Genomic DNA, 12,143 nt, shown 5'->3' on the forward strand with positions numbered 1-12,143 from the left:
ATTTGTTTACTCTTGATAAAAATGCAGTTGATTAGGAATCATGACACCTTTGCCTACCCTGAGCTACAACTAGTCTACACTCTGTTGAGGTTGGGTGTTGTGGTTGTCATCTAGTTGTGCTTTGAGTAAACATCAGATCTTTTATATGCAGAGTCCATGTTTTCAATTAACTGTGAAACTTAGAATGTGTCTTGTCTGAGAACTTTTTAAATGTTTAAACTCCTATCAAACTTAGTGACTGCAGGAGAGCAAGACACAAGAGTTTTCTCTAGAGGGTAGCTGGCTTTCTAGTGTAGTGTCTGAGCATCATTAGAAGCAGGCATCTCGTTAGCTAATACATTACACCAATCAAGGAGAGTTATCTTAAGCCACAATTAATCTGCTCCCTGGCATATGTTGATAGGAAAGCATCATGCTGTTTCTTAATTAAAAGCAAACGGATTAAAAATGATTAATAAGAGTATTAAATATTCTCCTAAACTAAAGGCTTTGGGATTCTTGGGCAAATCTGGTTAGTTTTTGGGTTTTGTTTTGTGTTTTTTTTCCCCATTTTGAAATCCAAGAAGCATTTTTTCATCCTTCACAATTCTGAGGAAGGTATACGTCCCCAAACCATAGAGAAGCCTAAATTACCAGTGAAGGAAATGCTAAAGTTTAGGTGGCAGTAGTTGGAGCCCAGGTGTTTCCATCCCTAGGTGAGCCATATACATGAAGACAAGTCGTGTATGGAAAGTGCTACACGCACCTCTGCATGTACAGTGGGGCTTGCTGTGGCGAACACAGCTTGCTGTGCCCTGCCAGGCGCGTTGCAGTGACCTTAGACCTACTGCTGATGACAGAGATGGGGCAAATTGAGAGGCAGCCAAGGATCACTGTTAATGCTTAGTCCCAGGAACCCCTACCCTTCCCATGTGAAGAATGCCTGAAGGGTTTTTCAGAAGCATAGAAGTCAATGAAATGTCTCATAATAACTACTCACAGCTAGCCAAGTCACCAGCTAAGTTAGGGAAAAGAATGTCTGATAAGACACTGTTTTTCAAAGGCATGGAATAGGTTAGAATACAGCTTTGTTTCTTGCCGCTGGATGCCTGTCAGGTAAACTGAGAACATTTCCTCTGTACCTCCCAGGCCCTGGGTTTTCTGTATTCCTCTAGCCCCTGAGAGTCCCTAGTGCACCCACCTCATAAATTACAGCACCGAACTCATTGTCATTCTGACTTTGGCTTCGTTAGTGATAACAGAGAAGGATAGCGCACCTTTAAATGACGAGCTTTGTGTTTAATTACCCAAACAAAATGACATAAATATGAATGAGCCCTAATGGTGGTACTTGGTTTTCCGGAAACCATTAACAAAACGATTCCTAAATGATTTGTAAAGAAAATGAGAGGAGGAGAGAGCAAGGAGAAGGCTATTAGGCTTCTAACACACTCCTGAATTATTATGTAGTCAACTACCTAGGAAATACTCAGCTAAATGATCTTGAAAAAAAGGAGGTGAGAGGTGGGTGGTTGAGACTTTCAGGGCTGTCGACTTCTTGACCCTTTTGAATACTCTCATAGCTAATAAAATAGGGTTGCTTTCTGCCCTGGTGGCTACATACTATAGCAGCAAAACCACACTGACATTAGTCCTCCCTCAGTGGCTCCATAAAAGCGGGTAACAACCACAGAGGATTCCCAGCCTAGGGGAATCTGCCAGACCTTGCTGGGGCCAGAGACATCAAACTCCTCTCCCCTCCCCCAGTCACTTTACTCAATTGGGCTTTTGTGGCATAGGCTGGCAAGAGTGTGGTGCGAGCCCCAATACACTAGGAAAACATCTGCACAAATCAAAGGGAGATGAGGCCAGGTCCCTGGGGGAGGTTTATCCTCTCTTCCTCCAGTGCCAACTGTTAAGGAGATTTGTACAGGTCTTGGGAGTGAACTTTGCAGTACTGAGCAGCCAGGTATCCATGCCTGACCCCAGCTCATCTGTTTACAGGCCTATATTTGGGACAATAATAAGGATCTGGTGGAGTGGCTGGAGAAACAGCTGACAGAGGAAGATGGTGCTCGCTCGGTGATAGAGGAGAACATCAAGTACATCAGCAGAGACTACGTCCTCAAGCAGATCCGCAGGTGCGCCCCACAGTAGAGCCTCTCCACTCTAGGGAACTAATTCGTTTGGAATTAAAACATTGGCACAGCCAGGCTCTTGCCTGCCTGTAATCCTAGCTACTCAGGAGGCTGAGATCTGAGGATCAGGGTTGGAAGCCAGCCTGGGCAGAAGTTCATGAGACTCTTTTCTCCAACAAACTTCCCAAAAAAAGTCAGAAGTGGAACTGTGGTTCAAGTGGTAGAGCACTAACCTTGAGCTCAGGCACAGTCCTCAGATCCTAAGTTCAAGCCCTAGGACTGGTGCATACTAACACACAAAGAAAAGTTTGGCGCAGACCATGAGGTGATGATACTTCCTTCAACTTTGTGGCCTCATGCTATCTGAAACTGACCTACAAATACATCCCTGAGGCACCGTTCCTTACGGTTCTTCCCCAGCCTGCTCCTCTGGGGGCTTCTCAGCTTGATGCCCACTCTGAACAGAGATTATCACACTGGGTGAACTATTCTGGGAGGAAGGAAAGCTGACTGGGTGGTAGCTAAAACTATTTGGAAGACTGAGGATGTAGCTCAGTGGCAGAGTACTTACCTAACATGTGCTATAGGTTGGATCCCTAGCACCACAGAAAAAAATAACACTATTTGAAAATATTTCCCTTATGTTTTTGGGGTTTTTTTTGGGTCAGTGGTAGGGCTTGAACTCTGGGCGTGGGCACTGTCCCTGAGCTCTTCAGCTCAAAGCTAGCACTCTACCACTTGAGCCTCTTCCAGTTTTCTGGTAGTTAATTGGAGATAAGAGTCTCATGGACTTTCCTGTCCTGGCTGGCTTTGAACCTCAATCCTCAGATCTCAGCCTCCTGAGTACCTAGGATCAGACATGAACCACTGGTGCCCAGCTTGGAAATATTTCCCTTATGTAAAAGTGTTAACAGCTTGTATATCTGCACCAGCTTTACTTGTTGCTTATGTTTTACCCCATTTATCACTTGTATGCTTACTCCAGGAACAAGAATATTCTCACAAATAACAATGGTAAAAATCAACGTTAGTAATATTAAAAACTTGCATCTAAAAGTAGGACTGAGAAGGTGGCTCAGTGGTAGAGTGCTTGCCTTGCATTCATGAGGCCCTGGGTTCAATTCCTCAGCAGAAAAGACCGAAAATGGCACTGTGGCGCAAGTAGTTAGTGAGTTCCACCTCCTGGTCAAAGTGGTACTCAGTGTCTCTGTATAAGTACTGATTTGCACACTTCCCATAGAAGTTTCTTAGCACCCACTGATAACTCTTACTTGAGCCAGTCAATAACTTTGGACTCTGTAACTTGATGAAAACTTTAACTCCTGTTATCACCACCACTCAGACCCTACAACCACAAATCCTCCATCCTCCCCAATTCACTTGTTATATTCATTAGTGTGAACTGATGTATCTAGTTTTCACTAGTTTATAATTCACTTTTATTCTTCAATTGGTGACAGAGTGCCCTTTCCTGTAGTTTCCACTGTCAGTACCCCTCTTTTGTGCCAGTCTGGGAGCTTGAACTCAGGTCATGGGGTGCTGCCTCTTGGCTTTTTCACTCAGACTGGTACTCTACCACTAGAGCCACAGCTCTACTTCCTGAATTGTTTGTGTGGTTAATTGGAGATAAGAGTCTCACACACTTTGCCCCAGTTGGCTTTGAAGCACGAGCCTCAGATTTCAGCCTCCTGAGTAGCTAGGATTAGAGGTTTGAGCCACTGGCCACCCTTTTGGACATTTGTAGTACAAATGAACCAGAAGGTTCATTTGTACTACACAGTGGCTGCTAGGAACATTTTTAATGTGGAAAGAATGAGATGAGGCCATGGTAGCATGTCCACCGGTGGATCTTAAAGCTGCCTGACAAGACTCTTGTGCTTGTCTCTGTTCTTTACCATCCCAACCTTCTTCTCCAGCTTGGTGCAGGCCAATCCAGAGGTTGCCATGGATTCCATTGTCCACATGACTCAGCACATCTCACCCACTCAGCGAGCGGAAGTCGTCCGGATCCTTTCCACAATGGATTCTCCTTCTACGTAGGACAAGCTCCCCACCCAGCCCCTGCCCTGTCTGGAGAAAAGGACTAGAGCTGCCCCGCACAATGGAAACCACTGTAATGGGAAGGCGCACTGGATTCCATGTGGTATTTTCTTCCCCTTGAGTGTTTCGGGTTAAATGTGACATCTGGTACCCAGGACCACAAAGGCCTGGTCCAAGTACACCATTCAGTATTTATTACTCCAGCTGAAATGACAGTCCTCTCTCCCTGCACAGGGCTGAGAAGGCAATGAAGGGTACAAGCATGTACCTTGAGGTCTTACAAAAGCAGGGCTGCTGCCTTTCTTGTCCTGCCAGCCCCTAAGCCCCAGCACAGGACCATGTGAACAGTTTGCAAGCATCAGCCGCCCCCCTGCCCCATGAGCCGCAGCCATAGGCAGCAGAGGAGGGCTGGGGCAGAGGAGAAGAGGAGACATCGAATCCATCGTTCATACCCCCCTACAGCCTGCCACACACCGGGCACTGGAGAGGAGCCAGTCCCTGTTTAACCACACCAAGATCTCTGTTGACAAGGAAATACTAAGAGCACATGGTCTAGTGCAAGCCCCATGAGAATTCAAAGATGAGGGAAAGCCATGACCAGAAAAGCAGACCAAAAAATAGACTGACTTATGGTTCTTGATTTGTGGACCTCCTCCTTGAGATTGACATCTTAGTGCTCACGGACAGATAACATACCACCCTGCTTGTCACTAAGAACTCAGGCCGGTATGTGAGAGCCCCTGTGCCATGCAGTAGCCTGAACTGGTGGAGGCCTAGCCGGAGGAGCTGGCTCTCTTTTCTATCAGTGATAGAAACTTATGCCACAAAGGGAGTGGGACACAAGAAAAAGTAGGACATGAAAAGAGAAGTCTCCTCTTAGGAAATGGAAGGTCGTGAAGCCTGGAACTTTGCCGGTCACGAAGACTCACAGTGCCTAGGGAGTCACTTACCCTGCTCCAGGGCAGCTCCCCCGGCCCTGGGATTTGCCCCTTTCCAGAATGTACACAGGCAGCAGGTATGGCAGATCTCCCCAGGCTGCCCACAGGATCCTGGTGACAGCTGTGCTCCGAGGTCCGGGCAACGGCCTTCCTGGTGTGTAGAGGTTCTCAGGAACACAGCCCACACGCCCTTAAGACCCTTACACCTCAGTCATGGTGCTCATGTCTGCCAGGCTTTCTGGCCCCTCAGGGCCAGCAGCAGGGGCCTCCTCAGGAGCGGGGGAGAGAGCTTATTTTCAACAACCACTTTATCTAACAAAGGAGCTTACTGATTCCCCTGTTGGTATGCCTAAAGCAAGAGTGGCAGGTGATCGGGCTGGTGTAGCATCCGGCTCCTACAGTGCAGCTAATTGCATTTGGCACTGAAAACCAAGGAGGAAATCACTAAGATGCCATAGAAGCAGTGGAATGAAGACTTCAGCTTGGAGCCTTTATCCTGGAGTTAGATGCACGAGAGCAAGCCCTCACGGAGAATGAGTGGACCTCCTCAGCCATGGCAGAAGTGCAACTATGCCCAGGAGTCGGCCTCCACCTGCCCTGGAGTTCAGAGTACAGCAGTTCCGCACCTTCAAAGAAGGGCAAGAAAAGATTGGGGAGGGGGGCAGTGTTCACCCTGCTATGTACTTGCTTTCCTAGTAGATAAGGATAGGACTCATCCCTGCCTAGATCTCTCACCTCCACACTTGATGCAAATGCATCAAATCCACATAGCCATGGGTGAGCCTAAAGCATCCACTCCCCAGGAGGCGCCTGGCATTTCTTCAGAGGTGGAGTGGGCTCTGCTCATTTAGCTCCCCTGGCCCTACCAAATGATGACACATTAAAGAAATAAGTTTCCTCTCCAGAACCCCGCAGTGCCTACTCTCCCATCCCCAAGACAGAGGTTTTTCATATGGAGAAGCCAGAAAGAGCCACAGCACATGAGCAATCTGATATTCCCACAGCCCATTACACATGCAAGGTTACTGAGGCAGGAGGAGGATAAATGATGTATTGACCAAGACTAGCTTGAGCTGAGATTGCCATATTATCTGTTCACGTCGTTCACAAAGCAGCCTTCACTCGTGTCAGTGAGAATTCGATGGACACATGCCCTGACGAGCAAGGAGCTTCAGTTCAATGCACTCTTTTCACATTTTGTTGAAATAAACATCCACATTTGTAGAAGAGCCACAGTTTGTCATTTCAGCCCCTGCCCAGCTGCCCAGTCACTTGCTCCGCTCTCAGCAAGGCTGCAGGGGCTCAGCGAGGAAGCTGGCCTTGGCCTGCTCGGTCTGGGCTGAAGCAAGGTAAAATTCTGCAAGGCCGCTAACATCCCACCCCACGGCGTAATGGGAATGCTTGAGTGTTTTTCCATAGAAAAATCTACCTGCCGAGAGTTGGGGATGGGGGTCTTTGTGGGGTGTCGTCTTCTCCCACAAAGTAGGTTCAGAGCAAGGACAAGAAAGGCCACAAGGTAGAAGGAACTCAGCTTATTCACTGCGGATAACAGTTCCACATCCCTGCCCCACCAGTTTTGGGGGAACAGATACCCCCAAAGCCCTGGAAGCCCTAAGCCTATCTTTTCTCAGAAGAGCCCTTCCCAGCAAGTTCTGATACTCTGTTGTCACTCTGAGACCACCTGGCTCTTGTTAGAGGTTTAACCCTGTTTCTCTCCTCCTCTGCAAAGTGGAGGTGGGGAGAAGAATCAATCCCTGAACACCTGCAAAGAAAGGCGTAGGCCACTCACAAGCTGGGAGGAGAAATCACTGGTCTTCCTGATTATTAAGCTTCTTTGTGCTATGTCTGTCTCTTTTGAGATGTGTAGCAAAAAGGTTGGCTTTTTCTAAAATGAAATAAAATACAAAAGTTATAGAAAGATCAGGTTAAGCAATCTAAATCCAATGTTTTAGAAAAGGGAGCAAGGAGGAGATGCAAAGCCTGATGTGGTGGTGCATACCTGTAATCCGAGCACTTGGGAGGCTGAAGCAGGAGAATTCTAAGTTCTAGGCTAGCCTGGGCTTCGTAGGGAGTTCTTGTTAAAAAGGGCGGGGAGAGTACAGATACAGAACACTGCTTCTGCACTCTGCAATGAGTGAATCGGTCAGGAGAGGTCATTGCCCTTTCCCCAAGCAGTAGGTAAGCCAGGCCCAGCTGTGTGCTCTCACACGGATGATCCCAGTGCTAAGCCAGCACCTGCTGGTAATTCTGAAGAAAGATGCAAAGATGAACTGTGCAAGGTCTCCCTCTGCCACCTCGCCTGGCAGGTACAGTGCTTTCTCCTCCTGGGGAGTTGTGTCCTTCATAGTCATCATACTGAAAGTTAAAGCCTCCATTGATGTTACTGTGTGGTGAGGAGAAAAGACTGAACAGCAAGGGGACACTGAATAGTCCTGGGCCACTGGAGAACTCTGAGGCATGCAAATGCCTAATGGCCACCCACCCAGAGCAGATTGTTCCTGTAGGTAAGGACTGCACACAGCTCAAGGCCACACCGTTCACACAACCACCTCTTCTGGTCTTGGGTTATGCACTCAGATCTGCACAGTGAGGCACAAAGCACTAGGGTCCAAATGTGTGGCAGATACACAACAGGACCGGAGCCTGTTATGGGGGGCGGGGATGCTCCTGGGGTGGAGCAGAGCAGTCATTTCAGGCTCAATGGACAAAGAGAGCAGGTGTTCGATCATGAAGCTCCTTAAATGCTTACAGGATCTGGCCAATGCTGAGAGGTGGCCCTGGCGGTCTAGATGGACAGCTACATAGGAAAGTGAAAGGAAAAGAGTTCCATCCTGAGTATCAAGGAATCTGGGTCTAGACTCAGTTCCATATGTGTGTGAGCCCAGGACAAGAGGCATACATAATGATGGGTGCTCGTCCGTGATTCTTAATTCTCCAGAAATCCCATGTGCGCCTCAGGCTCAGCTCACTAAGCCTTTGTGTCAGGTGGAGTTTTATTCACCCCAGATGTGCAGCACTGCCTGCCACATGCTGGCCAGACTCTAGAGGACACCAGTGCTAAATAACAGTACTGGGGCATCAGAACACAGAATCTTCAAGACAGGACTCCCTGTAGTTGGTGGAGGGCAGAGCCTTTGCCCCAGAGGACTTAGAACGTGACTGGCTCAGCCCATTAGGAACCATAAGGTGGTATGGACTGCAGCTCAGGGGAGCTGAACAAGCCTAAGCATTCTCACTGAATGATGGTTGTGGAGTGAGCAAGTATGCACAAATGTGGGAGTCAGGAGACATGATAAAAGCCTAGGCCTTGAGTTAGGGCAATGCTAACCTTGTTCAGGCCATTCCAGCGGGTACTTTGATAATCACTAGAAAGAGCACAGGGTTGGGAGCAGCCTGTGTTGGCTGCTCACAGCTGTCCTTGGCAAGTGCCTAACTCTTCGTCTGTGAAATGTGGATAATCGGGACCTCTGTGGGGCTTTTGGGGAATTCATCTTCATTACCAGGTGTTGCTAGAATATTCTCAATACATGTCCAGTTTCTCATGCCCTGTCCCTTCTTCATACAAGCCTGGGGGCCTGTCAGCGCTCAGGTGCTTTCCTCCTCTAGTGTCAGACCACCATCTGCTGAGTCTAGGGACTGTCATCAGACATAGCTGCTGAGTGGAAAGGCCCCTGAGGAGCAGGTCAGAAGGCTGGCCAGGAGCCTGGCTGCCCTCATATGAGGCCTTGATCTATTCAAGGCTCCTCTGGAGTCATCCTTTTCCTGGGACGTAAAAGGGTGAATGAGGAGATCTCTTCCGGCTCTACAAAGATTCAAATCAGGACCATGGGTGAAGCTGAAGTCAAATAATATCCATGCCCAGTGGCATTGCCAGTAACTTGGTAGAAAATGTTCAAGGAGCACTCGCCACAGCCTGCTGCTGCTGCCGCCGCACTTGGTTCAAAGCAGCACACCAGCACCACCGAGAAATGGGAAATGAGATAGTTGCGGGGGGGGGGGGGGGGGGGGGAGGGGGGGGGAGGGGGACAGGGACGGGTCTTGCTGAGCACCAGGCTGACTAATTGTGAACCTGTGAGCATGTGAAGAGGAAATGCAAGAGACCCATCAAAAAAGTAAAGCCCACAGCTGACTATAAGAGACCTAAACTTGGCATGTTACACACACATACATACCACCTCCTGTCACCACACACAAATAGCAATAGAAGATTTAAAACAACAGGATTTTCTGGCTCAAGGTGTATCTGCTCAAATCTTGCTAACCAATAAGGCACACAGTGACACCAACTTAACCAAAAGGAAAAATGGAAACATTTTCTGCATACTATTTAAACAGTCTACAGATTTAGTCAAATTGTTAATAAGCAGGCATACTAGTTCACACCTATAATTCCAGGTACTTGAGAAGAGTGCAGGAGTGTGGCTTAGTGGTAGAGTGTTTGCCTAGCATGCATGAAGCCCTGGGTTCCATTCTTCAGTATCACATACACGGAAAAAGCCTGAAGTGGCGCTGTGGCTCAAGTGGTAGAGCACTAGACTTGAGCAAAAAAAGCTCAGGGACAGTGCTCAGGCCCAGGATTGGCAAAAAATAAAGTTTAGGAGGATTATGATTTGAGGTTAGCCTGAGCAAAAATTTGCAAGATACAATCTTAACCAATGAAGAGCTGGGCACTTTTGTACCTATCATCCCAGCTTTGATGGCCTGTGTGAACAATGAGACCCTGTTAGAAAATAATGAGAGCTAAAAGTGCTGAGGACATCACTGAAGTGGCAAAGCACCTGCGTAGCAAGCTTAGGACTGAATTCAAACCCCACAGTGCCAAAAACTAAATAAGCAAGAAGACCTTTTAAAAAAAAAAAAGTTCTGAGGCTTGAACTCAGTGCACCAAGCTCTCTTGCTGACATTGGCATTCCATCACTTGAGCCACCCCTCCAGCCTGGTTTTTGCTAGAGATAGAGACTTTTCTGCCTGGGCTGGCTTCAAACTGTGATCCTCCAGTCTCAGCTTCCTGAGTAGCTAAAATTACAGCTGTGTGCCACCAGCACCCAGCAAGAACCATCTTTTTTTTTTTTTTGTCATGAGCCTTGAACTTGGCTTGGGCACTGTCTTTGGGCTACTCTTGCTCAAAGTTAGTGCTCTACAGCTTTGAACCACAGCACCACTTCTGGGATCCTGGTGATTAATTGGAGATAAGAGTCTCACAGGGACTTTTCTGCCCAGGCTAGCTTTGAACTGTGATCCTCAGATCTCAGAATCCTGAGTAGCTAGGATTACAGGCATGAGCTACCAGAGTCCAGCAAGAACCACCTTTTAAGAAGAAAACCCAGAAACTTCAATTGCTAATATTTTTTTAAGTCCAGTTTTGAGTGAATGTGTAAGACAATCCAAAAAACAAAATAACCCATCCTTAGGAGGAGAAAACAGGCACTCGCAGTAAACACTTGTAATCCTACTCAGGAGGCTGAGGTCTGGGGATCACGGTTCAAAGTCAGCCTGGGCAGGGAAGTTCATGAGACTTATCTCCAATTAAGCACCAGAAAACTGGAAGTGGTGCTGTGGATCAATGTGGTAGAGTGCTAGCCTTGAGTGAAAAAGCTCAGGGACAGCAGCCAGACCCCACATTCAATTCCTGTGACTGATTAAAAAAAAAAAAAAAATCCAACAGAAACTTTCTACATTGGTCCAGAGTCTCCAAGACTTCAAGTCAACTTGATCAGGGGCTTTGGACACAAAAAACATTTAAAGAAAAGCAGTGGGACTGGGAAGGTGGCTCAGTGGTAGAGCACTTGCCTTGCATGCATGAAGCCCTGGGTTCGATTCCTCAGCACCACCTAAGCAGAAAAAAAGAAGAAAGCCAGAAGTGGTGCTGTAGCTCCAGTGGTAGAGTGCTAGCCTTGAGGTTGAAGAGCTGAGGGACAGTGGCCAGGCCCAGAGTTCAGGCCCACGACCGGACCCCCCCTCCAAAAAATAAAAAAGAAAAGCAGGGCTGGAGTTATGGCTCAAGTGGAAAGATTGCCAGCCTGGCAAGCACAAGGCCCTGAGATCAAATGTGAGCACCACCCAAGAGAAATCAAAAGCAAAGTATGACAATGAGTTAATAGAACAAATAACTAGGAGATGAGCCTTGAAGATATGCTGAATGCAACAAGCCAGATAAGGGCATAAATTTGCTGGTGGCTCACACCTGTAATCTTAGCTATTCAGGAGGCTAAGATCTGAGGATTGTGGTTCAAAGTCAGCTGGGGCAGGAAAAGTCTGTGAGACTAATCTCCAATAAACTACTCAGAAAAAGCTGGAAGCAGGGCAGTAGCTCAAGCAGAAGAGTGCCAGCCTTGAACCAAAGAAGCTCAAGGACAGCACCCAAGCCCTAAGTTCAAGCCCCAGCAAAAAACAGCAAGAACAAAAACAATGAACCTGAAACTGATTTTGCAGATGTGGATCTGGGAGGAGAGGAAGTAGTTGTTTAATGAGTACTGAACTTCAGTTTAGGTGATGGGACAGTACTGATATTGGTACAACACAGAATTGATCTATCACTTTACACTTTTAAGTGGTAAATGTTGTATACATTTTGCCATAATGAAATTGAGTTAATATACAAAAATCAGCTGGGCTCAAGTGGCTCACTTTGTAATCCTAGCTATTTAAGGCTGAGATCTGAGGATTACAGTTCAAAGCCAATCTGGGAGGAATTCACAACCAGAAAACCAGAAGTGGTGCTATGGCACAAAGTGGTAATATACAAGTCCTTGAGCAAAAAGCTCAGGACAACATCCAGGTACTGAGTACAAGCCCCACAACTGACAAAAAAAGAAAAATATTGGAGGAGGGGAGAGGAAGATTCTGTATAACTGAAGACAGCAACAGAATTATCCAGTGTGAAGAACAAGGAGAAAAAAATGAACAAGGCCTCAAACCCCTGAGTAACCACACCAGGCAATGCCAGTCCACACACCTGTAATGGGAAAGGCAGAGGAGAGACGGAAAGGAGATGGAAAAAGTTCTCAAATTGGTTGGAAAACACTAATCCACAGATCTAAGAATCTCC

At 47.2% G+C, this 12,143-nt stretch overlaps 1 protein-coding gene across 3 annotated transcripts in view; it reads left to right on the forward strand.

Annotated features, from left to right (window-relative positions):
- The window catches only part of Acaca (acetyl-CoA carboxylase alpha), a 298,410-nt gene extending 292,086 nt beyond the window's left edge, over positions 1-6,324 (forward strand). For all 3 annotated transcript variants that reach the window (XM_042690979.1, XM_042690996.1, XM_042690985.1), the window contains 2 exons: positions 1,984-2,120; positions 4,034-6,324. In XM_042690979.1, the coding sequence (XP_042546913.1) occupies positions 1,984-2,120; positions 4,034-4,157 (261 nt within the window). In that variant the 3' untranslated portion in view covers positions 4,158-6,324. The remainder of the gene's footprint in view (positions 1-1,983; positions 2,121-4,033) is intronic.
- Positions 6,325-12,143: the final 5,819 nt, after the last annotated feature.

This window comes from Dipodomys spectabilis, unplaced genomic scaffold (genome assembly GCF_019054845.1).
Source record: "Dipodomys spectabilis isolate Male_0828 unplaced genomic scaffold, ASM1905484v1 ptg000004l, whole genome shotgun sequence".
NCBI lineage: Eukaryota > Metazoa > Chordata > Mammalia > Rodentia > Heteromyidae > Dipodomys > Dipodomys spectabilis.